Genomic DNA, 27,170 nt, shown 5'->3' on the forward strand with positions numbered 1-27,170 from the left:
CACGCTACGCCATTTTGGCCACCCGCTATGCAGCGCGGCTCCGCGCCGTATCGCCGTTACCCTTCGGAGCCCCGGCCCCTTCCCCGATACCACGGAGGCCTCAGGATGCCCCGAGCCGTCGGCAGCCCGCCGGAAAGCGCGGCCTCTGGGCCGCATGCGGCACGCGAGGCCGGCGCTTGGAGGCGCGGGGCGCGGCCGTTCGGCGGGCCGGTTAGCTCAGTTGGTTAGAGCGTGGTGCTAATAACGCCAAGGTCGCGGGTTCGATCCCCGTACGGGCCACTACCTTTTCCGGTTTGTTTTTTTTTTCTTCCTGCTCTGGCGTTTCCTGTCAGAAATCACCACCCCGGGCGGCGCAGGCCTAGGGCTCGCCTGCTGCGCCTCGTCCAGCCAGTCGAAATGACCCTGCGGTCTCAGCACCTCGTCCTAGCCACTGGCTGGGCGCGAAAATACTTAGAAATATAACAGAAAGAAAAAAAAACAAAAACAAACAAAAAAAAATTCTCCTGCCGTGACTCGGATTCGAACCGAGGTTGCTGCGGCCACAACGCAGAGTACTGACCACTATACGATCACGGCCGCCCTGTGCCCGGCGCCACCGCCGCACACCGCGTGGCGCTGTGCCGCCGTCTGCCTCCAGCGCCGCCGCCGGCGGGACGCGCTGTGCGCCGAAGTGCGGCAAAAACATTAGCACTATCTCCCCGTCGGGGAATCGAACCCCGGTCTCCCGCGTGACAGGCGGGGATACTCACCACTATACTAACGAGGAGGGAGCTGGCGGCTTTTCTTGCTCTCTCGCTGCTGTGAGAGTGCAAACGGGAGGTGCGGCAGCTGCGTTGCCGAACTGCCGTTTGGTGGCCCGTGAGATGTTCGGTTGTGACGTGCGGGTTCCTGGGCGAGTGTTCCAGTCAGGATTGTGCAGCGTGTCCCACCCCGTTTTCTCTGTGATCCTCATGTCAGCCCAGTCCTAACCCAAGTAGATTATATATGAAAATTATGGGGTTTACAGCAGGCCTGCAGTGCCCCGTGACAGCCTCTTCCCACTGTGTACAGCACACAGTATGGGGTTCTGTTTCCTGTTTCACGCATCACTGACTCCTCCTGCACTTTTTTACATTTTTTTTCACCAGACATTTTTGTGACACATTCCCTTCCAATCTCCAACTCTTGTCACTCCAGATCTATGGCAATATCCTCAAAGAGAAGGCTGCGCGGAGACCTCTTTGTGGTCTTCCAGTACTTGAAGGGAGTGTATAAACAGGAGGGGGAATGGCTGTTTACACAGGTTGATAGTGATAGAACAAGAGGGAATGGTTTTAAACTGAGACAGGAGAGGTTTAGGTTACATATCAGGAGGAAGTTTTTCACACAGAGGGTGGCGACACACTGGAACAGGTTGCCCAAGGAGGCTGTAGATGCCCCATCCCTGGAGGCATTCAAGGCCAGGCTGGATGTGGCTCTGGGCAGCCTGGTCTGGTGGTTGGCGATCGACCCTACACATAGCAGGGGGGTTGAAACGACATGATCATTGTGGTTGTTTTCAACCCAGGCCATTCTGTGATTCTATGATTCCTCATGGCAGTTGTCTGGTTTTGAGTGAGCAGCTGTGCTCTCATGACACGGCTGTATGCTCTGTGCAGCTGCTATCTTTCTTTTGCCTCCTAAATGTGTTATTTATATTATCACTTTTAATGGTAGGTGATACTGGTGGGAAAGGAGAAGATAGGTGAGGGACCCAACTTAGCACTCATGCTGCCAGCTGATGAAGCTAAGGGCTGGAGTGTAGCGACATCACCCTTCACAACTACTTTTCTACAGGATGAAAGGGATTACAACCTATTTCTTGTCTGTTTTCCCAGTGCTTTGGTTTTACACGCAGTCTAATTGGCTTTCCAGCTGGAAGGGATTCCTAGTTTCCCGTGGAGACCGGCACAAAGAAAGTGGCAATTTGTGTACCCACAAATTAGCGGAATTTCCTCATACACCAGGTTGGTTTCGCAGGCTTTTTTTTGGCGGGCTGGTGGGGCAGATGCGTGCGTGCGCAGTTCCTCGTTAGTATAGTGGTGAGTATCCCCGCCTGTCACGCGGGAGACCGGGGTTCGATTCCCCGACGGGGAGGTGGCTTTACTTTTTGGCGCTGCGCTGTTGTGCCCCACGAGTAATTGTGAAGGGACTATAAAAGTGAAAATCACAAAAAGTGAAAATCAGTTTTTTTGATATTTTAACTCCTTCTAAGAGGTATGGGAAGGACCGGTGAGCTGTGGACCCAACAGACGGGTTTGTCACCGTGGCCGGTTAGCTCAGTTGGTTAGAGCGTGGTGCTAATAACGCCAAGGTCGCGGGTTCGATCCCCGTACGGGCCAGCTATGTTTTGATGCTGAGGATGTTTTTGTTGGATTTCATCGATTACTGAGGAAAAGGTGGAACAGTCCTTAACACGTTCCCCTACGGAAAAGTTTGCATGCTCTCTGCGTTGGGTGTTTCTTTGCAGAAGGGAGAGAAAAAGCAGCGGGTCCGGGCCGGCCCTCTGGCTGAAATGTGAGAGTGGCTGTCAGTCCCGCAGCGCCGGGGTAGCAGCTGGGGCAGTTTAGGGTCAAAACTGCACGGAACCCATTGTGTTACCTTGCGGCTCGGAAGCGCTGACGTCATAGGATGTGGTGGCGGGAAGACTAGTGACTAACTGCTCCTCGTTAGTATAGTGGTGAGTATCCCCGCCTGTCACGCGGGAGACCGGGGTTCGATTCCCCGACGGGGAGAGAAGAGTTTTTTTTTTTTCTTTCTTTCTTCAGCAGAACAGCTTTTTGCTTTTCCCTTCTTGGAAGGAATCATTAAGGTTGGAGAAGACCACTAAGGTAACTTTGTACAGTTGTCAATCCATCACTGCCATCCCTCAGTGCCACAACTACACAATTGCGAGCAAAGCACAGAACCTAGCCTTGGGTCTTGGTACAGCACATAAAACTGCCCTCAGCACCTCTGTCCAGCCTATTCTGATCCACGTGGAGCCTTCCTCCTCTCACGCAGACTCACACATCCTCCCACTTGGCATCTGCAATTTACTGAGGTGCACTCAGTCTAAGTTCAACTGCAGGCAGAAAGGGCAATCAGAGCAGCCAAAAGGGCTGTGCAGGAAGCCCAGGGCCACCACCCAGCAGCTTCCTGCCCAACCCAGTCCTTCCTGATAAGGAATGGGCAGAGAGGAAGTGCTGGTGTGGTGATCGCAGGTGAGAGAGAACTAGAGAGAGCAGCACTCAAGAGTTTCTCTTTAAAGTGTACAGCCAATGCTTGCACCCAGCAGGCACAACTGGAACCCTAACCCAGTTTCCACTATTCTCTGCCTCCAGATGAAATACGGTGCTGCCTTTTCCATAGGTTCATGAAAGCAAATTTAAAGACTTAAAATCATACCAAATATTCACTTTATTCTTAAAAAAAGTATTTCTAGAACATCCCAACATTATTCTCAAGTAATCAGTGCCATCTAGGCACAGATAGTGCTTTAACTCCACTGGGGGAACGCTTCACAGTAGTTTAACATTTTGCAATCACACACGAATCAGTTGAAGTTCATAAGCATGCATACTAGCCCTGGGAGGGTATCACCAGTCCTTCACAAGGCAACATCAACAAGGGATGACAACATCAGCTGATCACTCTTAAAGAAAGAGCTCACATATTTGCAAGTTAACACAAGTCTATAGCATCATCATTAAGGCACCAGGTAAGAGTATAAATAGCTATACTAAGACGCCGTGCAGCAGCAGTTCAGAGGAGCTGGCTTGCAGGCTTTCCTCTTCTTCTGTAATGGCTCAGTATAAGCAATCCACCTTCTTCACAATTCACATCAGTGCACCCAGTCTTTGGGATTGCGGAGAACCTCTAGAATTTCAGCTTCCTTTGAGCTCTCCGGAGGTGTGTTCATGTATTCCCACCTGCAAAGAAAGGGGAAACACATTCAGACTGCCCTGCTGCCTGCAGCTGCCTCTCTTAAGGATGCAGAGCTACAGGCCAAATAACTGGACATCGCTAGGTGCAATTTGGTGTTGTTCTAAATTAGTGCACAGAAAGAAAATACCCATATTGACAGACTGAGTTAACTTTTACTGCCCAGATAAGATTGTAGCATTGTAACAGTTCTATGAAAAAGCCATCTCAAAGCTAGCAAGCAGCATATTAAGATTAATAATAATCAACAACAACATCCTTATGCCACTGTATGGACCAGCAGCACACCTGCATCTCAGATATGCAGCTTCTGTTGTTTGATCCTTATCCCCAGCTCAGAAAGGACAAAGAAAACTGCCTAGAGAAAAGTAGCAAATGTGATGAAAAGTGTGGAACAGCTATCATACAAAGTGCTTCTTTAAAAAGGGGCACTTATCAGCTCAAAAGGTAGATAATTAACAACAGAAGTCTATGAAATAAGAGCTGTTACAGAGAAAACAAGAAGAAGAAAATCTGAAGAGTCAAACAGCCATTGGCTGCAAGTAGAAAACAGGCACTTTTTCAAACAACGTACAATTAAACTATAAAACTCCTTGCCACAGGCTTGTCAAGACTGCCAGAAGTTTACATGCTTTCCAAAGAGCTACTACAAAAACACCCAGAGAGGAAGCAGGGGAAATCTATCAAGAGGCACTAAGTAAGCATTAAAAAAAAAAAGTATCTAAACCATATGTTACTGGTGAATGAGTGAGCGTAGCAGAACAGACAAGGACCTGCATATATTTGGCCACTTCTTGTATCAGGCATGAACCAACCAGTGTTAAGAGACTAGACACCAAAACAGACCATTGATTTAATCCTATAAAGTGTTTTAGTAAGAAGAGTGCCTACCTGAAACTCCATACAACTATTCCCTTACCTTGCAGTCAATGGCAGAGACATAAGAATGCTCTCAATTCTTGATCCTGGTGTTAGCAGGCCAAATTTTGTACCTCTGTCATAAACCAAGTTGAACTCCACATACCTATGGGGAGCGAAGATACAGCAAAAGAACACTTACTATCAGAAGTGGATTGTGCTTTCTTCAGATAGCAGACATCAAACAAAACTAGATTTTCAACCATACTGAGTGTCAAAATGAACCCCGCTTTGAAGCCAATTGTTCAGCATACAAACAGAGCACTGACAATTCTGCAGGGTTTACCTCAACAACCAGTATGGACGTATTAGTACCTAAGAGACAAATGGGAAGAGAGGAACCCTTACTATTTGCAGAAATAGAGAGCTTTGACTAGCCCAATGATCTGCAGACTGGTTCAGTGCAATAAGCAGGCTGAGCTAGTCCTGGATGCAGCTTGAAGCAGCTACTTCCCCTTATCATCTTACCAGGTTTGCTGAATTCCATTCACAGAATGGATCCCAAAAGCCCAATGCTTCAAGAAACAGTTCCACCAAATTAAGCAGATGTGCTTATTTGGGGGTAACTGTTGCAGGCTCGTGATTGAAACTTGAATGTTTATGCCATCTTCATGCCGTATTTACAGGTTTCTTTGCAGAAAAGGCAGCAAGCAAATACTTCCTATTTCTGCACAGAACACATATATGATTTCTCCATATGCTCAGATTGGACAGAGACAAGAGTATTGACTGATAAACTTAAGCTTTTGCAGCATTAATGGTCCTTCATCATAATACACATCCTCAAAAGTCTTTTAAGTTCCAGTGACTTTTTGCCACAATAGAAAAACAAAACCCCTCTTTGTTCCTTTGCAAAGAGTTCACGGCATACTTATTTCAATGAAAGAAAAATATCAGAGTAAGTATGTATGTAAGAAACTGAAAGCACTGTTGGGTACAGTAATTTGGTGCCTCTGGGGCTTAGCTTCATTACTGAATAGTAAGCATGACTCCCTTACCCTTATGCTCCTCATGTGACAGGGCATATCACTGGTCTGCCGAAGGTGGGATTCAGGACACTGTGCACACATGCACTCCTTTGCTTGTTACAAAATGCAGCGGCTTCTCTTGTTTTTTTAAAGGAATCTGAGAGAAACAGCAGCATTTTGTATGAGTTGCTTATGCTGCTGCAACATGGGAGAGCAAGAGGTACAGATGAGGGTGTGCTAGTACCTTTTCTGCATCCCCCCCAGCAAGCAAGCATTGAATATCAAGAATTGTTCTGTACACAGAAATGTTGCAACTCTGAAGTGAACTTATCCTATGCCATGACAGGGTATAAAACACTTCAGGACATAAGCCCTGTGACCATGAAGAACTAGCTCATTTTATTCTAACCAGTCTCATCCATCTCCCTTGTATTCTTTTGCTCCTTTGATACTCACCGTCCTCTCCGAAGCTGCTGCCACAGTTTCTCCTCTGGTGTGTAAGAGTCATGGCAGTGCTTCTTTACAATGGGAACATAAGAAGGCACAACAGCTTTGGCACAGCTCTGTACAAACTGAAATACTTCCTCCTTGGAAGGAGAGTCCACGTCATCAAAGAAAATGCCTCCAATCCCTCTTCGCTCATCACGATGCTTGATATAGAAGTAGTCATCACACCTAGATGGGGCAGCAGACAGTTATTAATAGGACCCATGAAAAAAAACCTCTTAACTGCTACCTGGCACAGGACAGCACTAGTGAAATAGTGATGGGAAGTCAGTTCTTACAGTGCCACGTGTCTCACTGTTTCACTGACTGTTACGAGCAGTACTGTACAGCCCCATGCAGAATGCAATCACTGAAAGCTCTTATTAAATGGGCATCACAAAGCTGTGGCCACTGAACGCTTAACAGTCAGTGACTATGGCAAACATTTTCATGTGTAGTCCTCTAATAGTCATCTAATCCATATTCTCTACCTATGAGGAGAAGGAACACTGATCTCAAAAGCTCACCCTAACAGATCTTTCTAGATTTCATTCCTTAAAAATATATACAGATTCCAGAGTATTTGTACAGCTTTCAGACAAATGTGAAATAAACCAATAAACTTAAAAATAATCTCTTTATTCTTTTTGCTATTACTGTGAGAAAATTGACTTTCTGCATCAAAAAAAAAAAAAAAAAAAAAATCAGCAAACCCAAGGCTGGATAAAAAAAAAACAAAACAACACTGTCACTTAGAGGGAAGGAAAAAAAAAAGTGAAGCAGCCTTCCTTGAAAAAAGACTTTATAACAGTTTAAGTTTGGAAGATGGAGTCATTCTAGCACTGGCTATTCACAGCTCACTGTCAAGTTTATGAAAGAATATGTGCGGCTTATCCTATAATGAGGAGGAAATTAATCTATTTTGTATTCACTGGGAGTGTATAGGTATGCAATTACTGTAAGTCAGCTGGTTCACTGTATCCACACCCAACTTGCTTAGGCAACCGTGTCCTGCAAGTCTTCACCTAGGGCAGAAATGGAGGGGAGGCAGAACCCAACAACAAGAAGGAAATCCTGTCTTCCTTTAGGACAAGCACACCACACTTGTGTCCATCCACAGTTACTGTTAACAAGCAGTATAAATGGCACAGCCATAGAGGAAGAGAAAGAGAAATAGATAACCTCAGTTATTTTTTTCATTCACTGAGATGATCAGCTTTTTTACTTCATAGCAGCAAGAAGAATTTGGAAAAAAAGGCCGTTTTAAAGCTGGATCAGGAAGGCAATGTGGCAAATATAACAAGACCTTTTCTGGTTGAGAAAAGATGGAAAAAAGGCAATACAAATTAGCAGAAGCACAGAGATTCACAGTCCTCCAGCAACGAGAACATGCCCCTACACAGCTGCTGGTTACAACAAACACTCATCCTGGGATTGGGAAAACCGCCTTTGTCCACTGGACACAATGGACAAATGTCCTCCTTTGAGCTGTCCCTCAGACTAAGAACAGACATCCATCTCTCTGATCTCCAGCTGCTGGTGTTGCTTGCCTCCTTATCCTGGAAACAACATGACCATTAGGGTAGGCATTCTGAACCAGCACACAAAAAATTCATCAGACAGACTGTAATCTTGAAATTTTAAGGTGTGCTCTTGGACTAAGTGGCTCACACCCAAGCTACAACACCCACGTTATCTCCAGTCCTCAGACAAGACCTGGTAGGTGACAAAAGGCTAACGGTCCCTTCTGGATACCAGAGCTTGCAGCAGATAGGATTATCAGAGACGGCAGCAAGCCCCCACTGAACAGTAGGGAAGAATCCCATCAACTACACCTCTCAGCTCAAGAAGAACAAAGTTCACATCTTTAGAGAATGCATGTGGAACGCTGTGTGAATCTATCACCGGGAACAAAACTACAGCTTTGAAAGATATGTTGAATGAAGAATAACTTTAGTGGAATTTAGTCACGCACATTTACCATGAGTTCACTGTAAGCAGAAAAAGCGCAAGTCCAAAGTCCACAGGCCTCTGAGGCAAAAATCTCATCCTAGTTTGACACTAGAGGGTAAAAAGAACATTTAAGATGCCTAATGAGGTCTGTGGCTTACAAAATCTGTAGAGTCAGCTTATTTTTTTTTATTCAGTTTACAGATCTCAGCTGTCAGCTCTCTCAGGCTTATGTAAATAAGAGACTGCTTCAGACTACATTTTGTCCCAGAGTATGTATTTGCTGATTTTCACTAGAGTCTGCTGACAGTTACCAGAAGGCAGAAGAGAACCTACTGTTCTTAGAATACACTTAATTGGCAATTTCTAACGCTGCTTTCTGCTCTCACAAAATTTTAGAATCCAAGTACATCTCTCGCATACCATTTCTTATACTTGGGATACAGCTTGAGATCATGCTTGTCACAAACTTCTTTCAGAGTCCTGTGGAAATGTACAGCATCTTCTTCATTCAAGTAAGTTGGAGTGAGGTCTGTTCCACCACCAAACCACCATTGTTTACTTCCTATAGGAGAAAGGCAAGCAACAACATTAAGAAAACAAAGAAATACAAACCCAAAAGCCCACCTTCCAAACAGAAATACATTGCTAGTGCTTCACCAAGAACAACTATTTGTACAATACAAAATAAATCATTATTCCTTTCTTCTATTAAACTCTAGGAAGCGGTGCTACTCAACAGGTTCTTGCCACAGCTGGGAAAAAAAGTCCACTGGTTCTTAACCTCTAAGCCTAGCCATGTCTTCACAATTCCTTTATACAGAGCGGTACACGTCAAGTGCAGTGCATTGACTTATAGTTCTTACCATCAGCTTCCTCAATTTCAAAGTATCTGTAGTTGAAGTGCATGGTTGGAACATGAGGATTCTTTGGATGAATAACGGAACTTACACCCATGGCACAGAAAGGCAGCTTTCCTAAGTAAAAAGATGCACAGAAGGAAAATTTAGAATTTTTCAAATAACTTCATTACCTTTTAAGGAACATTGCTATCTATCCTTAGGTTTCAAGCTGTCATTCGGCTACAAGAGAATTTCACAATAATGATTACTCTCTGTGAAATTTGCTTCTCATCCACATACTTTTACGTGCCTCATTAAAAGCCTTTTTTTACATTTGTCCTAAAAATACAAAAAAGGGATAATTACAGAATTGTTAACGTTGGAAAAGCCCTCTCAGATCACCTAGTCCAACTGTCAACCCGCGCCCACTAAAACATCTCTCTCAGTGCCACATCTACACAGCTCTCGAACACCTCCAGGGATCATCACTCCACCACCTCCGTGGGCAGCCTGTGTCAGTGCCTCACCACTCTTTCTGAGAAGACGTTTTACATAACATCCAGCCTGAATCTCCTCTGAAATATTATATCGGAGCACCCCTTCTTCCCTGCCTCCCTCCTCACGGGCCCCTTACCATCCTCGGTGGCCTTCAGCGCCTTCCCCCTACTCCTCATCTGCCGTGCCGCCTCCTCGGACAGCTGTCCGAACACCACCGACACGTTCACGCCCGCCTTCTCGAAGACCTCTCCGTCCTGCAGCACGCAGCTGATGCCTCCTCCGCCTGCCAACGTCGCACCGGGTCACCGAGGGCCTGGAGCCCCTCGCGCCCCGCAGCCCCCGGCCGCCCAGTCCCCCGCACCTTCCTTCCTCTCCCAGGTATCCACGGCGAAAGAGGCGCCGGGGTCCAGCGCCGCCAGAGCGCGGCACACCTCGGCCTGCGTCTCCATGATGAGCAGTTCCATGCGGCTCCCCAGCTCCCGCCGCCGCCGCCGCAGCTCCCGCAGGCCGCTCACCGGCGGCGCCATGAACCGCCGTCGCATCTCCTCCTCCTCCTTCTCCTCGGCCGCCGCCATGAAGGCCCGCCGCCGCCACAGCCCTAGCCCCAGCCCCAGCCCGCCCAGCGCCCCCGCCGCCGCCAGCGCCCAGCGCCGCCCGCCTCGGACCGCGGGGACCCCCGGCGGCGCGGAGCCAAGCCAGCGGCGGGACGCGGCGGACAGGGCGGGCGGGGCGCGGGCGGCCCCGCGGAGCAGCTGCACGGCTGCCGCCATGACGGGCACCAGCGGCGCTCTGCCGCCGACCGCGGTGGGGCGGGATCCCAGCAGAAAGGGCAGGGCTGGGGCGGAGCAGATAGAGCCCTGCGGCGTCTATAACGTTGACGCTCCTTTTTTTTTTTTTTTAGAAGACGATTCCCAAAGCATACCACAGTTTTCTTGTTTCTTCTGTGGCTTATTTCACTCGGTAGAATTCTTTATAGGACGAGAGGTGATTCCCCCCGTGCTGGGGAGGACATGAGGAAACGTTTCTTTTCAGACTGACAGGGCACTGCACAGGGAGGTGGTGGAGTCCCTCCCCTTCCCTGGAGGGGTTCAAGAGCCGTGTAGATGTGGCACTGAGAGGCATTGTTAGTGGGCATGGTGGGGACAGGCCGACAGCTGGAATAGGTGATCTGAGATATTTTTTTCAACCTTAATGATTCAAAGTCTGTGAGGGTCAAATTGCAATGTCTACGTAGTAGTCATGCATGGCAGTTGGTATGGTATGGAGGCAGGAGCCAACTTGTCTCTCACGTAAAACATTTCTTTTAGGTAGGATCGTCACCACGGCTGCAGAGCATCTGTGGTGTGAGTCAAGACTTGAGCAGGTTCAGGCGTGGAGAAGATGTATCTGTGTGCTCCATAACTGCTTTTCATGCTCATTGCTGGGCTTGTAAATGCCTGACCAACTTGTGGAAAAGTTGCTTAGAGCAGTTGGAATGCTTCCCACAGATCTCAGAGGATATATGCTTACACTTTCCTTTTAATCACTGAAGCTGAAGTACGTTTTGTTGATTTTTTTTTTTTCTTCTACAAGAGCTGTTCTGAAAGTAATGCTTCCTATTTCATTATGTCAGCCCACGCTGTCAGGGGCAGATGGTGGCATGGCAGCAGAGGTTGAACCTTCCCACCAACATTCCCTTGCATATTTTTGCTGTGCGACAGATGGCAGCAGAGGGGCAGTCTGACAGAATGACATCTCACACGGGAGTGCAAATGAAGCAAAGGTGTGGAATTGAATTCCTCCATCTGGAAAAAAAAGACCCCCACTGACCTTCACTGACCATCACTGACACTTGATGAACGTCTTTGGAGACCGAACAGTGGATGTGAGTACAGTGAGGCATTGAGTGGTGCTTTTCAGCACTGGTGACAGCAACACTGGTCACCTCCACAAGTAGAGATTTTGACAAGCGCAGCATGCAGGCTTGTGTTCATCACTGGTGAAAATGGTGACTGTTGAAAAATATTGTTTTGTAACTGAGAATTGTTTCTATCAAATAGTGTTATTATGCTCCCTGTATCTATTGTACTTTCCATGGAAATAAACAGGAGATACTATTTTCAGAGAGTCCCACATAATAAGAATAATAAGAAGTATGGTTATCATAGAGCCAGATGTGGAAAGGCTCTACATAGCACCAATTTACAGTTCCAAGTTTTATTTTATTTTATTTTATTTTATTTTTATTTTATTTTATTTTATTTTATTTTATTTTATTTTATTTTATTTTATTTTATTTTATTTTATTTTGTGTGTGTGTGTGTGTGCCAGTATTGGCACTGTGATTAAACTGATTTTCTCTTTTCTCAGCTGCTCTGAAATGAGCTACGTCAACCATGAAACAGTACAATGAAGGACAGACACAATGACCAAAGGCTTCAGCAAACAAGTAGAGCCACAGTTTTCCTCAAGCCAACATGTAAGTGACAACTGTGGGTACTGTGTTGAACTGAGCTGTGAGAGTCTTCTTTCAAATCAAGAAGCAGATTTACTAATATTTTATAAATTATGCGTATTATTGACTGAGGACCCGCATCAGAATTATCCTGAGAAAAGTAACAGCTCTGTTGAAAACCTGATCCTGCAAGATTTGTATGATAGCATGTGACAATTCCTGGTAACACTGAGTTACTGTTATTTAAGGAGTGTTTTACACCAGTAGTATCCAAGAGGAGATCACCCTTGCCTTTGTGGTGTCCCTAACATGAATTGGGGCTTCATTATCTGCTTCTTTTCATTGTCAGGTAGTTTGAATAAGGGTATAAAGTGGTAACATTCACTCAAAGGCTTAGGCCGTTTTTTATTTGATTCTGTTCTTTGGCAGCAGAGGATGCTGTGAAGCTGCTGAAGCTCTGCAAGTAAGAAGGAAAAGAGACCTCTGCGTTTGACTCTTTTCTGCCACCAGCTGTGGAGGATCCTTTCAAGATTCCAGAATGAACCAGGAGACATGAATCCTAAAAGCAGGAGTGAAGGAAGTGTACTTTGCAGTGGAGATCTGAGGCTGAGGGAGGACACTACCACCTCACGGGCTGTGGTAAGATTGCTTAGTTCAGACGCACTAAGAGCTCTTTGCACCATTCTTTATCCATACAGGGTTGTGATACCTCACTTTCTTCTTGAATTACTTTCAGTGGATTTACTTAAACATTTTCATGATAACCAATGTGCATAATGTCCACTTCATGCTGTGGTAAAGCTCTGTTCTTTTAGTGGGATTCTTAGACACAACTATATTAGGAAAAAAAAAAAAAAAAAAAAGCTGATGCCAAAATAAAAGAAATATAAAATGCATTCACGTTTATGGGAATTTCACTGATGTTTGTATTGGAAGTTGAGTACAAACTTTGATACCAAATGGTAATTCAGGCTGGGCAGAGCCACTTGATGTCTCTAGTTCAGCCCGGAGGCTCATGGCTCCCAGTCTGGATGGGATTGCTCAGAGCTTTTCTGTTCAGCTGCTTTTGGGTGCTAGTTTCCTGTTGTGCTTGGGGTCCTATCCCAGCACTGCAATGACATTATGGGGAGTATTTCTTTTTTTTTTCCTCACATCTAGCAAGATGTAAGCAATTGCTGTTACCACGTTGTGGTCAGCATTCACTTGCTGCTGAACTTTGAAGGCATGACGTTTTTACTGAGTAAAAACCAGCAAACAGCCAGATTTCTCAGGCTGTTTGCTGGAACTTGGTTAGGCTGCAATTTCTGGTGAAAGTGAGGGGGAGTGACAGACTGAAAATGTGACGCTCCCCCTATTTGCTGAATCCTCTCATCCTCAGCAGTCTGTGAGGTCCTCCTTTGTGAGGTTCTCCTTTGTGAGGTCCTTTGCTGTAACAGCAAGTTGAAGTTGAAACTTCAAGCAAATCCCATGTGCTTTCCTTTTGCAGAAGTGAGAAAGATGCAAGAATGGTTATTTGTGGCCTTGTTTATAAATGTACAACCAAACTGCGCTGGCCAGTAAAAAAAACATTATTTATTTTTCATCATTTGAATTAATGTTCCTCACCACATTATTCTGTCTTACCTCACTTTACAGTACCGAGAAGGGTAGTATGTATTGCACATATGTAAGAGGCTCAACTACTACAGTGATAGGACCCTAGGAAAGTAGCTTACATTTTTATCTGTGCTTTCAGTGTGCATTTGGTAAATGCAGACAAGGTAACTGGCTGAAGAACACTGAGAAACAGTGAGCAAAAAGATACCGTCAGATTTATAGTTCACCAGTTATTATTTAGCTGCTAGAGTGTGTACAAAACCTTACATTGTTGAATGAATTAGCTCTGCATCTGCTGAAGTATTTTTAGTAAGATAGTAATGTAAGAGAGCTATAACAGAGACAGTGTCACAGGAGTTCCCATCTGGTTTGTCTCTTTAAGGAGAAAACATGCCAGAGCCAGCAGGAGATTCTGCCCCTCCTGAAGTCACAGGAGAGTCTATGATTAGTAACATTACCCCCCATGTCTGGAAAATGGGGAAAAATTAGTGTGCTGAAAGGCTGCCAGAAGAGGAGTGCCTAATGCCTATTTCTGGAGATGAATTATAAAAGGAAAAGGCAAGAGGAAGGAGGGTGTTCCAGATGCTAAAATTGATCTCTGTGGCTGCAGTAACACCAGAAGCTTGGGTTAAGATTGCAGAAGTGTTATCTTCTTGTGTGTCCAAAACATTCCCAGCACAAGGCATGGTGGCAGGATGAAAGCTATGTCATTAGGTTCTAGTTCATCTCTAATTAACTGGACTAAATCATGTTCAAACCAGTAACTTCTAATAATTGTTTGCATTCCTTTTGTACAGTTTATTGCAGTGTTCAAGGTTTTGCATCAGCCTTTCACAGTCTGCATTTACTGATCATGTTAACAGACCTCTCTTCTAATTTTCATTCAAGGTCCCTTCATTTTCTACAGCTAGAAAATCATCTCCCCAGCAATTCTGTGGGTCAGTAGAACTTCTTTAAAATTCAGCTCCTCTTAGTATCATTGATGTTTCCTCTTTCTTGAATATCTAAAAACACAATGAGGTTCTTCTCCATGCCATCAGGACTTCCTCAGGTGTCTCTTCACCAGGAGATGGACAATTCTAGTCTAATAATTGTTTTTATGGCGATCACTGTCACCACATGCAAAGTATATGCCAGGAACACATTGCTTACCCTTGACTCTGAGCCTTCCATACTGGAAGGAATGAGCTGCTGTTAGTGAGAAGCCCAGCCACTGCCATGCTGTATCTGGACATGATCAAGCAGCAGCCCATGAATCTTCATGACAGGTTCACTGAAATGCACAGGATGAACCTGCATGTGCAGAATGCAATGGATCAGCTTGAACAGAAGGTAAATGATTTTTTAATGAACGTGAAGAAAAACAAACCTGAAATAGAGAGAAGAACAAACAACGTCAATCAAAAACAATTATTATAAGGCTTTGGAAGATGCAGATGAAAAAGAACAGCTGGCTAATTAAATGTATGATTTGGTAGACCATCATGTGAGAAAACTTGACCAGGAATTTGCTAAATTTGGAATGGAACTTGAAGCAGAGAATGCTGGAATCACAGAGATACTAAAGAGACAGTTGGAGGTGGATACAATGCGTACAATACAAATTCTTCTCAACCATTGGGATCATATAACTTGGGCTCATTACCTTAAGGACTTGGGGTCAACGCGATTACCATGGCAGTGCAAGTCACAGTGCAAACGAAGGAGGGAAGAGGAACATCTGGTCTAAAAGTCAGCTACGAAGCATTTAGGAACAATGATCTTCAGCTTGGAAGAAAATTTTAATTATCTAGAGATTTGACTGGATAATCATTATCAGCTCTGGAATTTACGTGAATGCAAATATTAAATTCATCAAAGAAAGATTACAAAATAGAAGAAAAAGCAAAAGTAACAAATCCAAAAGTTGATGAGCAATCCTCATCATCTTCCTCTTCTTCATTTCTGTTGTTGTATTCTTCATCTGCACTGGCACAAGAACTTTCCAGCAAACTGCAGTAATACAAAGTCTGATTCTAATAGCTGGGTTGACTGGACCTATGATCCAAATGAGCCACGCTACCTCATTTGTAATCAGGTGTCCTATTTTGGAACTGCCCCATTGACTGATTCCGTTACGGATGTGTGGACTGATAGAAGCACCAGAAGGGAAATGGTGCCTCCCAGAGTGTAGAGCTGCAATGAAGAGAAGATGCAGTGGACATAAATGAATGTATTCATCTGGGAAAAAAATTGCATACTAAAGATTTTACAGGGACTTAAGTGTGGGGAAGAATCCCTACCACACTTTTCTGTAACCATTTAAAGAAGGCATAGCAGTCATCAGATCTTGAACTATTGGTTTTGCTGTTTGTGTTTTAATATTGTACAAAAACTGTGCATATACATCCATGTGCTACTGATTCTATTCCAGTGAGCCTTGTGTTATTCCAGTGGCCAACACATACAGACATTTGTACTATCTAACCAGTTTATCTAAGCAATGGGAATTCTACAATCACTCAGTCTTTTAAAAAGGGGAATGACATTAAACTAAAAGATGGTAAATTTAGGTTAGGTGTTAGGGAGAAAATATTTACTTAGAGAGTGGCGAAGAACAAACAATGCTTTGTTATTGTATACTTTTGAGTGTGGTTTGTGAAAGAGCACCTTAAAAAGCCAATCAACACGTGTCTGTTTTTAGTCTTACCAAAGAGGAATCATCACCTGCTGAATCACAGCTTTCACTTCCTTTGTTGCTAGAGATTTTTAATTTTTTCTCTTTTGTTAGCCTAGCTCTGTGGACTTGGCATTATGACCAACACCAAAAAAAGTCAAGCTAGAGATGAAGGTGGGGAGTGTAGAGGCAGGTCTATGGGCAGGGACTTTGTGGACTGAGTGTGAAGAAGTAGAGAAGCCTCCCCTGTAGATTAATGTAAGTGTTGTACTTTGCAGGACAGTGGACAGCAAAGGACAGAGTAGAAGTTTCTGGGGACTGTTTGTTTGGAGACGAGTAACATATTTTAAAAGTTAGTTTTCTCAAGTGGATTGAACTCTGGGGGAACTCTGCCAGGAATGATTTGGCTTGCATGAACTGAAATGGCTTTGTGGAGCAGGCTAGCATGCTGAAATCCATTACCATTTGCTGGTACTAGTGTTTTCCAGCAGCTTACTCTGTATGATCCCTTATGAGAAGATCTTGGAAATTCTGATGAGGTGAAGGTGCACCAGCTCAGCATCTCAGCATCAGACTTCCTTTCTTGCCTATTTATACAACTCAGCCTTCTTTCCAGAGCATGTTTTGTCATGAGTTCTGTGGGTCTTTTTTAGCTTTTAAGTGAAACAAATTGTCCCAGACAATACTGGTTTTCAGCACCACAATATCTTCCCCTTCTGGGTACATCTTCAGTTTCATTCCTTTTTAAATGTAATAAAACCCAGAGCACTGTCCTGATGCCTTTCTTCCCCTGTTCTTTAAAACTGCCTTGAAAGTCCCTAGCTAGATAATCACATGTTCATTACCGTTTTTCCCCAAGGGCCTTTTTTTTGTGTGTGTGGAAACACAGTTCTTAGGTCTGTTATCCTGAGTCTTCTTTTGCAGAGAAGAGCAGTTTTCTACTCTTACTTGTTGAAAACACCTACAAATTTTCCTCTCCCACAAGTTTTAAATGTTTGCTGTCTTACAGATGTCCTCATTTTCCATTAATGTGAGATACCAGAAGCATTTCTTCCTTAATTTTTTTTAAATAGGAAGCCTTGGAAAAGTTCTTATGTTTTCATCTCTCATGGAAGATTTAAGAGGGTGGCTTTCATTTTTTAAAGCAGGGGCCATGTGAACATTATGGGGCATAGAGACCCCACCCATCTTTGCTGCTTTTAAAGATAGGCTATCACTTTGGCTACGAAGTTCAGTTGCACGTTACCAAAATGCGTTTAAAAATTGGGCTTCAATTCATCATTAGCATTTTTACAGTCAGTTTCTTAAATATGTAAAAGGCTACTTCTGTGAACTTGGGAAAGTGGAGGATATAGACCTATTGCACTACTTGAATATTCATTCAGTTCCCTCATCCTGGTATCGTTGTGACCCTCTTTCATTGTAATCCATTTATTTCTCATTTTGTATTTAGCTACAAGAAGGAAAAGAAAGGATATTAAATTTACAACAAGAAGTTGGCAACAATATTAGCCTATTCTACAATTGTGCATAGGATCCCATAAAGGTGTGAAATATTAACTGAACCATCCAATGTAAAAAAAAAAATTGAGTTATTTTTATTGTTGCTAGATAATCCAAAAACTTATGTCAGTGAAATAGTCTATTAGTCTGTAGATATTTCTCTAAAAACACGTTAACTCAGTTTTGTTGCATTTTCAGGGCAGTTTGGTCACAGAGGATTGTGACAGTGTTATATATTGTATAGCCCTGGGCTTCATGAAAGATGGATGTGTTGGGAAACATCCCTATCTTGGGGGAGAAATTTTACAATATAGAAAATAAGCAAGGTTCTTAAGTTATTATAATTTTAAAATTGATTGATTTCTCACTAATTTGAAGACTGTTTTATGTACTATCTTTATCTCAGCCATTTCATTTGTACTTATGTAAAAGATAAACAGCCTTTAAATTGTTAGGCAGTTTTCTCTGCTTTGACATGTTTTAAGTTTTGCTGTACGTTTTCGTGTATAGTTTTTGACAATTTACACAAATTCAGATAGCAAGTTATGTCTTGCATTCAAGAAACTTGACAAGTTTGGTTGACATTTTGGATCTAGAAAAACGTCCAAGCTTACGTAATTCCAGGCCATCCTGCAAGTGCTAACATCTAACATCTGTCATTCATCTGCTTGAACAACTTTGTTTTTTAAAGTGCAGACCACTGGCCTCATCATGCAAGGGAGATCTATTGAATCTCAGAGTGCTTTAATTATTATTTAGTATGTTCAGAAAGTGTTGAGATTCAGTATGATTTTTCTGAAAGTTTTCCTTGCAATTTGTGGGTATAGTATCTGCAAAAGGTGAAACTTCTGTTATCTAATTTGTCTCTGTATCTCCTGTAGCTTTTAATCAGCCTCTGCCTCACTGCTGGGACAAACAGTGATTCTACTGCTGATGCCCTGATATTGAGCATATGTCACAGGGAGTTGTTGGGGAAGGATTATTCTCTCACAGTACTGTAGTTGAAATTCCCAGGCATCAGGCTTAAATCAAAGAAAAGGAAGTTGTTTTTATGGATCCCTGTAGAAACAAACTAAGAGACTGAGTATCTCAGGGTGTTACTGCAGGTGGGAGTGTAAGTGGAATCATAAAGGAACTGAAAAAAAAATAATGGAAAAGCTTTCAAATACACAGGTGCAACACCAGCCTGTGGCAATGGCTGTCCTTGAACAGCAAATTACCCTCCTAGAGTATAAGGGAAGAGTCAGTCTTGCCCTGCTTTTTTGTACTCTTTCCCAAAGTACCCATTAATGGCCACTGTCAGATAAAGCAGCTTAGGTTTTTAGAGATTTGATCCGAATCACTGTGGGTGTCCTTATGTTGTTCATCCCCTACGTTTGTGAAACAGGAGTAGAATTCATGCCCAAGTATACATTTCTCAGTGTACAGGAAAAAATTAAAATTCATGCCTTTAGCCACACCACAGCATGTTTTCATGTTGTTAATGTACATACGAGGTTAATGAGCATAAACACATCCACTTAACTTAAGCATATTCTCCAGATTAAGAGCAGGAGTCCATTAGATCCTTGAATCTAAGTTTGTAGTTTAATATTCTGATAATGAACTGATGGTCTGAGAAGCAGAAATAAAACAGCATCGAGTTATTCTTCATTCTGCTGCAGCCTGATTTGTTTAGTTCACAAATTTTCAGGGACAGCAAGAAAAATGCAGGCTTTCAGTGCAGTCCAATGCCAAGAATGTAATCCACAGTTTGTCCTTAATCCCATGAGGATCATCTCAAATGTTTCCAGTGCTTTTGGCAGGAATATTAAATTACAAGATCTAGGATGCTTGCCAGAAACAGGAAAAAAAAAAAAAAAAAAAAAGATTCACAATAAAAGCAGTGTCCCCACTCTGTGTTTCAGCAGCAGAAAAATGACATTAATATGGATGACTGGCTTGAAAAAAAATAAAATTCAGAGGGCAATTTTTCACAAGGGTCTTACGGCAATCCATTCTATTTAATTTTTCAGTGCTAAAATATGTACTGTTCAGTCTCTGGTGACAATTCAGGGTGACCATTTTGTTTGTATATTGAGCTTTTCTTTTATCTGATTGGGAGTAGTAGTTGTCTGTCTCTTTTCCAACTCAGACTGGAACCTGGGCCCCAGATTCTGACTTCTGTTTTCTCTGTGTGTTCCAGGAGGAACTCACAGAGCACAGTGCGGTTGTTTCTGATTCACTGTGATACAGCAAACTCCTGAGATCATAGACTGATGGTTTCGCTGAAGTTACCATGTGAAAGTACTTACACACTTATCAAATAAATCATCAGCTACACCAAGAGTTCGAAGGAAAACTGTAAGACCTTGTTACATGTGTGCCAAACCTTCTTTGAAGATTACGTGCAAATCAAAACTTGCTGTATTTGTCTAGATACAAGCCCTGCTTGTCTTCAGAGAGTGAATCTTCAATCATTTCTGATAAAATTGTTACACAAAGCTACTTCTGTGGGTGTAAACACTCCATTAAAAAAGAAGACAAATTATAATCAATTAATTTGGTGTTGGAAAAATTTTGTTTTACATTAGATGTATTTATTGATTCTTTTCTTCTTTTTCTCTTTTCCTGCTCTCTGTCCCACACAACTGCTTTTCTGTGGGAGGATCTGTAGGAGTGTCTGACATTCTCATCCCTTCAAGGCAATATTCTTGTTGCTTCTGCAACACACACGAATACCCAGGATTTATTTAGAATTCATTTGAATTTTGTCACTCTATTTTTTCTTCCTCATGATTTATTGAAGAGCTGTCCTTAAGATCAGCTAGAGATTTAATTTTGAAGCTCCATCTGTACTTTACGGTGCTTTAGTCTTTGTATTTTTTGTGTGTGTGTTTTATTCAATACCTATTCTGTTTTGGGTCCGTTGATGCTACGATGATACAAACAAAACTAGTATAGCTACACAGAACTGAGAGTAGTATTTCATTACTGCAACACTTAGTTCTGGTGCCAGGAAGTCTTTGTGGTAGGTACTCTGCTGGTGCCTCCCATTCAGTAAGTGTCATAAGTTTAGTCACAAAGCTAACAATCCATCTCTTATTTTCTGTGAAGAATGGAGTGACCAAAAAACACTTCCCTCTTTCACATGAGGCAGTTGAGCTTTACTGCAGTGGCAGGAAGGGGTAGAGAGGAGGAAGTTGCTTTTATGCTTATCTTTCTTGCCCGCTCTTGGTCTGGAGAACATTTATGTCTGCCATCTGGGACTTAACCTGTGCCTGTATTGTTACCTTCTAAGGCCAGTTAACTTGTTAGGATACTTAAAAAAACATTTGTCAGAAGACACATCCTGTACCACATACGCAAATGTAGCTACAAATAGAAAGTAGGACATATTTTCCACTTGTAACTCAAGTTCTGATGAATCTAAACATTAGACAGAATCTAGCTTGTTGTCATGATTCTGTTTTCAGTTCCTTTGAGATGAAAGCATTTGAAAGAATACCAAAACTAGAGGGAGAGTGAGAGATGATCAAATGTATCGGAGAAGTAATGCTCACTGCATATCTCTTTTGTGAAATAGACAGAAATGTGTTCTGATAAACTTGGGAGGTATAAGGCTCGTTAAGTTCCTCCAATACTTTTTTTCAGAAGAAAATGGATATGTATTTAAAGAGATGTCATTGGCTTTTAACCAGTGCGAAGACGTTGCTTAAAAAATTTTAAGTTGCTTAAAAGCAAGCTCATAAATTGCTAAAAAAAAAAAAAAATCCCCAGTAGCACGACTTTCCAAATTTCTTTCTTCTATTTACAAAACATTGGTTACTTATATCAAGAGAAACCATAAGATAATTTCTTCTTGTTAATCTTATACCTAATGAAATTATATTTTGTGTTGAAGATCAACTTGACCTTTTGCTAAGAGCAACTAGTTGTTGTGTTAATAAGAAGTGGCAATGCAGCAGTTTTGGCAGAAAGAAGAAAATTGGGGCTGCCCCTTTGTTAGTTTCAAGAATCCCTATGACTCAGTATCAGCCCATTAGCTAAATTCATACAGCAGTTATTTTACTTGTAGTCACCATTTTTTACATTTGGATGCTTATCTTAGAGTATATGAAATCAAGTTCTGTACATTTGCTAAAAATGCTTTTCAAAGAATCTCCGGAAATTTAGACCCTCACATAAATTCCACTTCTGTAGTTTCCCATTTGCTTAGCAACTGTGAAGGAGTACTGACTGCAGAGGATGGCCACTTCGTATCTTTAGGCCTGTGCTGCAAACGGTGTGGTGTTGGCACTGTAATGTGAGTGATTAAAATGCATAAATGGGTGAGTACATAGGATATCTGAAGTTAAAATAGACCCAGCAAGCATACTGAGAAGTTAGCTTCAGTGAAATTAGAAGCAAAATATTTAAACAAGAAATGCTGGTCTCTTTTCTGTGTCATATAGCCAAGTTAAAAATGAAACAAAATCAAAATCAAGCCTTGAACCACAAATTCAGATAAGCCTGCTGTCCTAAATGAGGGGGGGGAAAAAGAAATAAAAAAAGGATACAAATGTAATAACTCAATTCAAAGTCTCTAGTATGTTCGAGACTTGGCAGCCAACTGAACAAAAGTCCTCAATGATTTCAGTGGAATTTTGTCAGTGTAGAGCCATATCAAGCATTGAATAGAATTTCAGAGCTTTAAGTTCTTTGATGTACTTTATAGCCTCTGGGAAATTTTGATAATTACCGGTTGCATTTAGGAACTGTATTTGGAGTGGCATGGTCTGATTCTTACACTTTGTCGTGCAAATTTGGTAAAGAGCATTCTCCCCAAACTTTCGGCACATTCTTGCACTGCTTAGTGCTGAAATGAATTAAAAGAAGCACTTTGGGATTCTCACTGCTTTTTTTCTTTTTTTAGTATTTTTTATATTGTCCTTGCTTACTGCTGTTACAGTAAATGGCATGCTTTAGTTAAGAAGAAATTGATCCCTCTTTTTTTTTTTTAAATGAATCTTCTTGAGTCGTATCAGTCCAGTTGTACTAACTGTAAAATATTAAACAATGAACAATGACCCCTTTGGAGAACGTAGGCCCTGCTTCACATTACATTCTGATGTAGACAAGAACAAACAGGGACATTTTCAGAAGGTTTGCTAATGCTGTGATCTTTGACATCTGGGGGATTTGCAGTGTGCTAGGCCCTAGTAAAACAGCTTAGTTTCCTGATAGCAGACCGTATGCCTTTAAAAAAACAATGCCAAGCAGAGATGCTGACCCCAAGGTCTTAGACAGAGTTTGTTTTCTTCCTTAGTCTTGTCTTGAAGGATGCTGAAGACTTGCAACCCTAGTTCTTCTTGCTGAGAGCAACTGCTCCCTGGGACTTCTGGAAACTAGCATCTTGTGTTTCAAGCTGAGTACCCAAAAATAACTGCATGGATCATTAGATAGTAAGCTTTCTGGGGGATTAGCCTATCTTCCTGCTCTGCTTTTATTTAGCATAGAACATTAAAGGGGTGTGAACCTGAGTGTCCTCCGAGGCGTCCTCCTGCCATGCATTACACAAATGTCCTGTAAAGGTACTATCTTTTCACACAGTTCTCTTGAAATGATATTGCGTGTTAAGTAAAGTGTTATCTCAGGCACAGAGATTATCAGCAAAGCAAAACGAAAGATAAGGAGGTGCGACATTGCCCAATCCACCCATTTGAAGGTGCTGCCAAAGTCACAAGATTTGTTTAAAATACGTAATAATTTGGAGGCTTTTCTCTATTTGCTGCCCTGTTGCCAAGGGATTCAGATTTTCCTTCTTTAGATCTTTAACCAGAGTGATGAAAGACTCCTTTTGTCAAGGGAGTTGAAGGTCATGTGCAGTCATCTGATTGAGTGAGTTGGCCTTCAGAAAGAAATATCAGTATATACATGACTTAGCAACAGGGTATGGCATTTTTGTTCTTTTAAGTTGCTCTTCAGCACCAGGAAAAGAATTTATAATGATTCCTCCTAAGGAAAAAAACCTAAGAATAATAAAAAAAGCTTTGTTTCTGTATTCTGAAGGAGTGATAATGATTATTCTTTCTAGCCATAGAGAGATCACATTTTGTGCCATGTGAAGGTAAGAAACTTCATTGGGTGGCATATTCTGAGCAAATGGATGTTACATCATCAGAATGCTCACATTTATTTGGGGGACTCTGTGTAAATCAAAGCAGGGCTTGCAAATTACCAAGCATAGTTCAGACACTCTCATATCACTGTAAGAACGAAAGTGAATTTCACGAAAGATGATAAAGAACTACAGTGCCTCTCCATCCTTTTTTAAATCTAATCTTGATGTCTCATCCTTCCTGTGTGAGTGGCAACATTTATGACATTAAAAATGTTGTAATTACTGTGTGAATTAGTTCCAGAATCTCCTTAGTGGCCTCAGAGTAGCATAACATCTTCCTAAGCAGTGAAAAGCAAAACATATCTTAACTTATTTCTCTTGACCAAAGTGAAATTTGTGTCATCTATCACTTTTCATTGTTGCCCAAAGGATTGAAGATACATTTATATACCAAAAAGCTGTATGTGATGAGCTTATGTTGACATTCAGCTAAAATAATAGTAAAGACAGAGCAATTCTGAGTGGAACATCATCTGCTCAACTCTGGTCTTCTCTATAAGCTTAAAAACTGCAGCCAGCCCAACTCACACTGCCTGATCATTATCTTAACATGAACTGAGATTCCCCCTTAGTTTTGGGCTTTGAGTGTTGGTAGTTTTTTTTCTTTTTTTGTTTTTTTGCTTTATTGAGAAGTACATTAAAAGTTGTCAATTATTTTAATTCCTTATAGACAAAAAAAAAAAAAAAAGGAATAGTAATTAGAAAGGCAGATAGGAAGATAGGTGAGTCTACAGTTTCATGGGTAGGAATATTTTAAATAAGGATGACATGATTTTTTTGAGGTCCCATCATCGCTTCCAGCAAAGAAAAGATAAGATCTCTTGGCCAGTTTTCACAGTTGATTCATGTGTTGGTATAAATCAGAGGAAAAAATTGAGAGAGAGTCAGAGGAGGCTGCTTTTCTCTTGAACTGTGACTATTTCACAACCAGTTTGTAGTTGTGTCTGTGAGTTTTCAGATACATAGAGCTCAGTTTTTCTCTTTTAGTAAGCAGAATTCAGATCTGATCCTCAGAGCAAATATGCTCTTAGATATATCCTAATCTTGAACCATTAATTGGTACATAATGCTGTACCACATAAGCAACCTGAAGTCAAACAGGGTCCTGCTGAACCCATGTTGCATAGTCTGCTGCAAAGGGAAGAGAAAGCAACAGATATCTATGTTATTTCACAGAATGACAGAATCACAGAATTGTAGGGGTTGGAAGGGACCTCTAGAGATCATCGAGACCAACCCCCCTGCCAAAGCAGGTTCCCTACACCATGTCGCACAGGTAGGCGTCCAGGCGAGACTTGAATATCTCCATATTCTAATGCCAGCAGAAAACAACCTGTGTCCTGGGTAAATTTTTTGCAAGTGAAAAGTGAATTGCTTAAGAACATAATTTGGACTGAGTTCTGGCTCCTTCTGGTAATCACATGAATGATGTTTTTATTGTTTTTCTAGCCACTCATGAAGTGAGCATTATAATCAGAGGAATTCTAGAGTGCCTTGCCATTTTCTCCTCTTTAAATCTATCCTATTCTTCTAATTTATCTTCAGTTTCTGTATATCTTCCTTCCCTTTATCATCTCCTTTTCTTCTTTTCCTGTGTCTCTTCTTATCATATTCTTCTTTCCTCCAGCTCGCTTTAATTCACTTTGTGCTTTCTACTTTCCTACCTGAGCAGTTTTCTACTTAGTTTGCACTAACTCTTATATGTTGCTATGTGCTACATAAATATGATTGTACCACAATATAGGGCAACAGGAGAACTGCTTTTGAAGTCACTGGAGTCCATCAGCGCTGGTAACTTTTAAGTATCACCTCTTAAGAGTACAGAAACAGGCAATTTTAAAATGCCGGAAGTCATACAGGCAAGGCAAATGGCTGACTTTCCTGAGTAGGGATCTTCTAGAGCTTAGGAAATTAAAAATGGTGTATGGCCACTGGAAGCAAGGCTGGGTGAACTGAAAGGTCTACAGAGGTACTCTTCTCCACAGTGGGGAGAAAATTTGTGTGGCTAAAGCTCAGTTAGGGTTGAAGCTGGCCAGTACTGTGGGGGACAAAAAAAGGACTTCTTAAAATATGTTAACAGCATATTAAGAAAAGGAGGACTAGAGATGTTATCGATCCATTAGTTGGTGAGGATGGTCACCTCAGAAATAGTCACAGACAAAGCTGAGATATTTAATGTCTTTTTCACCTCTGCCTTCAACCCAATGATGTATGTTGGGACCCCCAGAGCCCTGAGCTGTAGGAGCATGACTATGGTAACAATAAACTCCCAGACAACTCTGAACTTGTGTAGGATTTGTTTCTCCTGCCAGATAAGTACAAGTTCATGGGGCCTGATCAGATTTATCCCAGGGTACCCCAAGAGCTGGGTGATGTCACCATGAGACCTCTCTCCATTATGTTTCTGTGCTTCTGGGAATCTGGAGATGTCCTAGTCAACTGCAAGCTGGCAAGCTTTGCCCCAGTTTTCAAGAAGGGAAAGAAGATCCTGGTAAATACAGGCCTGTCACTCTCACTTCACTGCCTGGAAAAATTCTGGAGAGGATTTCTTCTGGGAGTTACAGAAAGACAATACAGTTATTGATCAGAGCTAATGTGGGTCTTGGAGGCCAAAGTCCTGTCTGACAAAGTTCATCTCCTTTTATGACAAGGATACCCATACAGTTGACCAAAGGAAACTGGTAGATGTGACCTTTTTGGATGTCAGCAAATCTTCTGATACTGTTTGTCACACTATCCTTCTGGATAGGAAAATGTTCTTCCCCAAGAGGGTGTTCAGGATCTGGAACAGGCTGCCCAGGGCATTGATCATAGCATCAAGCTGTTGGAGTTCAAGAAGTGTTTGGACAACACTCCCAGACATAGGATTTGAATTTTGAGTGGTCCTGTGTGGGAGCCAGGTGTTGGACTCAATGACCCTTGTGAGTCCCTTCGAACTCAGGATATTCTATGATTCTATGGTTTGGTGATAAGGTGTGATAGAGAAACTGCATAGGACCATGCATTTATTTTTGTCCCATGTGTATTCATTATGATACTGTGAGATCTCAAAGGTAAAACTACTTTAACATCTTTAACTCATTTAGTTGTCCTTTTCCTTCTATCTCTGCCATTTTTCAGTATTTATTGACCCAGACAGAACAGAAAGTGTCAAGATTTGAAGCAAATATCTTTAAATATTTTCACTTGCAGTGTGGCTAACATGATACAGCAAATACACAATTTTGATTAATGA

General features: G+C 42.1%; 1 protein-coding gene, 6 non-coding genes and 1 pseudogene across 8 annotated transcripts; 5 read left to right on the forward strand and 3 right to left on the reverse strand.

Moving 5' to 3' along the window:
* Positions 1 to 205: 205 nt before the first annotated feature.
* On the forward strand, positions 206 to 279 carry TRNAI-AAU (transfer RNA isoleucine (anticodon AAU)). Its single transcript has one exon. It is a non-coding gene; the product is annotated as a tRNA-Ile (tRNA).
* A 225-nt stretch (positions 280 to 504) lies between these two features.
* TRNAH-GUG (transfer RNA histidin (anticodon GUG)) lies at positions 505 to 576 on the reverse strand. Its single transcript has one exon. It is a non-coding gene; the product is annotated as a tRNA-His (tRNA).
* Positions 577 to 694: 118 nt separating this feature from the next.
* Positions 695 to 766, reverse strand: TRNAD-GUC (transfer RNA aspartic acid (anticodon GUC)). The gene has a single exon. It is a non-coding gene; the product is annotated as a tRNA-Asp (tRNA).
* Positions 767 to 2,043: 1,277 nt separating this feature from the next.
* Positions 2,044 to 2,115, forward strand: TRNAD-GUC (transfer RNA aspartic acid (anticodon GUC)). The gene has a single exon. It is a non-coding gene; the product is annotated as a tRNA-Asp (tRNA).
* Positions 2,116 to 2,286: 171 nt separating this feature from the next.
* TRNAI-AAU (transfer RNA isoleucine (anticodon AAU)) lies at positions 2,287 to 2,360 on the forward strand. The gene has a single exon. It is a non-coding gene; the product is annotated as a tRNA-Ile (tRNA).
* Positions 2,361 to 2,681: 321 nt separating this feature from the next.
* Positions 2,682 to 2,753, forward strand: TRNAD-GUC (transfer RNA aspartic acid (anticodon GUC)). Its single transcript has one exon. It is a non-coding gene; the product is annotated as a tRNA-Asp (tRNA).
* Positions 2,754 to 3,399: 646 nt separating this feature from the next.
* On the reverse strand, positions 3,400 to 10,438 carry CPOX (coproporphyrinogen oxidase). Of its 2 annotated transcripts, XR_014886920.1 has the most exons (8): positions 9,966 to 10,438; positions 9,741 to 9,887; positions 9,131 to 9,241; positions 8,688 to 8,829; positions 6,285 to 6,503; positions 5,859 to 5,985; positions 4,862 to 4,966; positions 3,908 to 3,929 (listed from the first exon to the last, which is right to left on the reverse strand). XR_014886920.1 is itself a non-coding variant. In XM_003202763.3 (7 exons), the coding sequence occupies exons 1-7, from the start codon at positions 10,372 to 10,374 to the stop codon at positions 3,842 to 3,844; spliced, it is 1,221 nt and encodes a 406-aa protein (XP_003202811.2). In that variant the 5' UTR covers positions 10,375 to 10,437; the 3' UTR covers positions 3,400 to 3,841. The 2 variants fall into 2 exon arrangements, 1 of the variants encoding a protein (XP_003202811.2); XM_003202763.3 differs by lacking the exon at positions 5,859 to 5,985 and having other exon boundaries at positions 3,400 to 3,929; positions 9,966 to 10,437.
* Positions 10,373 to 26,744, forward strand: LOC146545468 (inhibitor of growth protein 3 pseudogene; annotated as a pseudogene).
* The last annotated feature ends 426 nt before the right edge of the window (positions 26,745 to 27,170 follow it).

The sequence above is a fragment of the Meleagris gallopavo genome, chromosome 1 (genome assembly GCF_905368555.1).
Source record: "Meleagris gallopavo chromosome 1, MGAL_WU_HG_1.1, whole genome shotgun sequence".
NCBI classification, from domain to species: domain Eukaryota; kingdom Metazoa; phylum Chordata; class Aves; order Galliformes; family Phasianidae; genus Meleagris; species Meleagris gallopavo.

What these genes read in the sequence shown, in the direction of transcription:
- CPOX (XM_003202763.3), bottom strand. Translation starts at nt 10,374, where the DNA reads ATGGCGGCAGCCGTGCAGCTGCTCCGCGGGGCCGCCCGCGCCCCGCCC. An exon ending in GCTGAAGGCCACCGAGGATG is followed by an intron (nt 9,242 to 9,740) that starts GTAAGGGGCCCG and finishes CTTTTTACTTAG; the next exon opens with GAAAGCTGCCTTTCTGTGCC. An exon ending in TCTCTGCCATTGACTGCAAG is followed by an intron (nt 3,930 to 4,861) that starts GTAAGGGAATAG and finishes CTTTCTTTGCAG; the next exon opens with GTGGGAATACATGAACACAC.